The 2,500-nt window shown below is 46.0% G+C and overlaps 1 protein-coding gene across 17 annotated transcripts in view; it reads right to left on the bottom strand.

The window, feature by feature from the left end:
- The window catches only part of LOC123499982 (retinoic acid receptor RXR-alpha-B-like), a 67,244-nt gene that overhangs the window by 25,928 nt on the left and 38,816 nt on the right, over positions 1–2,500 (bottom strand). For 15 of the 17 annotated variants that reach the window (XM_045248525.1, XM_045248527.1, XM_045248524.1 and 12 more), the window contains one exon: positions 1,318–1,905. The exons of the other annotated variants lie outside the window; for them this stretch is intronic. In XM_045248525.1, the coding sequence (XP_045104460.1) occupies positions 1,318–1,399 (82 nt within the window). In that variant the 5' untranslated portion in view covers positions 1,400–1,905. Of the gene's footprint in view, positions 1–1,317; positions 1,906–2,500 lie in introns of those variants that run through there. 17 annotated transcript variants of the gene reach the window in all.

Here is a 2,500-nt window from a genome sequence, read left to right as displayed (position 1 = left end):
TGTGTGTGTTGTTAGGCCGACTCATTCCCTCCTTATCCTCGCCGCCACCACCACCACCACCGCGCAATCATCTTCTTCTTCTTCTTCTTCTTTCTCCTCCTCCTCCTACTACTACTACTACTATTACTACAACAACTACTACTACTATTACCACCACCACCACCACCACTACTACTATTACTATTTCCTTCCTATAATACGCAAACCTTCCTCATTTCTGCTCCTCCTCCTCCTCCTCCTCCTCCTCCAGGATATCTGCCAATCTACAAGTGACTCCACATTGCATTCTTCTTAACTGCTGCAATACACTCTTACAAATAAACAGGTCAGGTCATTGTATTCGCCGTTTGTTGTACTTAATAATTGCAGTCACGAATAAACAAACTGGATATAACTTTAAGACCTCCTCCTCCTCCTCCTCCTTCCTCTGCTAACATACACGTGAAGATATACACTTTTTGGATATGAGAGAGAGAGAGAGAGAGAGAGAGAGAGAGAGAGAGAGAGAGAGAGAGAGAGAGAGAGAGAGAGAGAGAGAGAGAGAGAGAGAGAGAGAATGGCACGGCAGCATCAAATAAATACAGAAGTGGGGCAGGTCTCGAGGCCAGATAAAGGGGAACTAGAGAGAGAGAGAGAGAGAGAGAGAGAGAGAGAGAGAGAGAGAGAGAGAGAGAGAGAGAGAGAGAGAGAGAGAGAGAGAGAGAGAGAGGACAAGAGATGTGAATGACAAACTGAGTGACAGATGACAGTGAAATAACGGAACAGGTAACAACAAGAGGAGGAGGAGGAGGAGGAGGAGGAGGACATATCTACCTGGCTGCATTGGGAAAGGTTTGGGGAAAGAAAAGGTTGAAGGGACAGAAGAATGGGAGGAGGTAGGAACGATATTAGGGTATGAATGTGAAGAATGGGAGGGATAGGGAGGCAGGGAAGGATGGGTGGGAAAGATCAATAGAGAAGGAAGGTGAAGGGAAGATGAAGAAGGGGTGTCCCGATGGAAGATTGAAGAGATTGAAGGGAAGGGGACGAAACGAAAGGGATAACACAGCTATTTGCTTTAATAAACCGAGAAAACTGGAAAAAATCAACAAATAAATAAAATAGAATAAAGGAGTGCGTGGATATTAAGGCATAATATGGATGGATGGATGGATGGATGGATGGATGGGTTGTGCAAAGCGTGGATGAGCAGCTGGTGGAAAGACAGAGATGAAGCAAGGAAAGGATGGTTAAGTTAGGTTAGCTTAGGTTAGTTAAGTTAGCTGATTGATGGTCGTGCGATGGATTGGTGGATGGTGGAGTGGCAGCCATACACACCTGGAGTCCAAGGCCGCTGTTGAGATCCGTGGATGATGGATGACACGGACATAACAGGCTTCTCTTTCTTGATCATAATCATTGTGGTGGTGGTGGTGGTGTATGTTCTGGGTGTCGTGTGTGAGCAGTGGTGGTGATAGTAGTAGTAGTAGTAGTAGTAGTAGTAGTAGTAGTAGTAGTAGTAGTAGTAGTAGTAGTTAGAAAAAATTCCTTACCTTAGAAATATATGTGTTAGTGTGTGTGTGTGTGTGTGTGTGTGTGTGTGTGTGTGTGTGTGTGTGTGTGTGTGTGTGTGTGTGTGTAGGGTAAGGGGGTGTCACGCAGCACAACGCAGCGCAGCACAGCACAGCACAATCAGCAGCACTCAGCCATCATGCTTGCCAATATTATCATGAGCTTGTCTTCGTTCAGTATTGTTCCTTGCCTTCCTTATTATGCTGCTATCCTTATCTTCCTCTTTTTCCACTTCGTACGTATTGTTAGTATCACCTCTATTTTTTTTTGTTCTTTTCTTTTCTTTCTTTTTATATTCCTTCAATGATGATTTCCTTTTCAGTTTTCCAAGATATATTTAACCTGCTTTATTCTCTGTAAGTGGAGAAGGTCACTTAATACACCTACATGATGTATACATAAAAAACGAGTGTAAATAGATATACATACACGATATTCCCATAGCACGCACGCACGCACGCACACACACACACACACACACACACGACTGTTCTCCATAACCTTTACCTTCCCTCCCTACAGCTCTGTGTGTGTGTGTGTGTGTGTGTGTGTGTGTGTGTGTGTGTGTGTGTGTGTGTGTGTGTGTGTGGGAGCGGGGGCGCACAACTTGTTTTCTCCAGGGTAATATGCATCAAACACATCCCTTAAATGCCTCATTCAAGAGGAGGAAAGGGAGGAGGGAGAGGAGGAGGAGGAGGAGGAGGAGGAGGAGGAGGAGGAGGAGGAGGAGGAGGAGGAGGAGGAGGAGGAGGAGGAGGAGGAGGAGGAGGAGGAGGAGGAGGAGGAGGAGGAGGAGGAGGAGGAGCAGCAGGAGGAGGAGGAGGAGGAGGGCGTGGGCGGTTGTCATGGTAGCTGCGTCCTCGAAATATACCACCACCATTAACAGCAGCAGCAACAACAACAACAACAACAACAACAACAACAACAACAACAACTACAACAACACGGC

Source organism: Portunus trituberculatus, chromosome 50, assembly GCF_017591435.1.
Source record: "Portunus trituberculatus isolate SZX2019 chromosome 50, ASM1759143v1, whole genome shotgun sequence".
NCBI classification, from domain to species: domain Eukaryota; kingdom Metazoa; phylum Arthropoda; class Malacostraca; order Decapoda; family Portunidae; genus Portunus; species Portunus trituberculatus.
The sequence above is the reverse complement of the archived record's forward strand: the minus strand, read 5'-3'. Positions and strand labels throughout refer to the sequence as shown.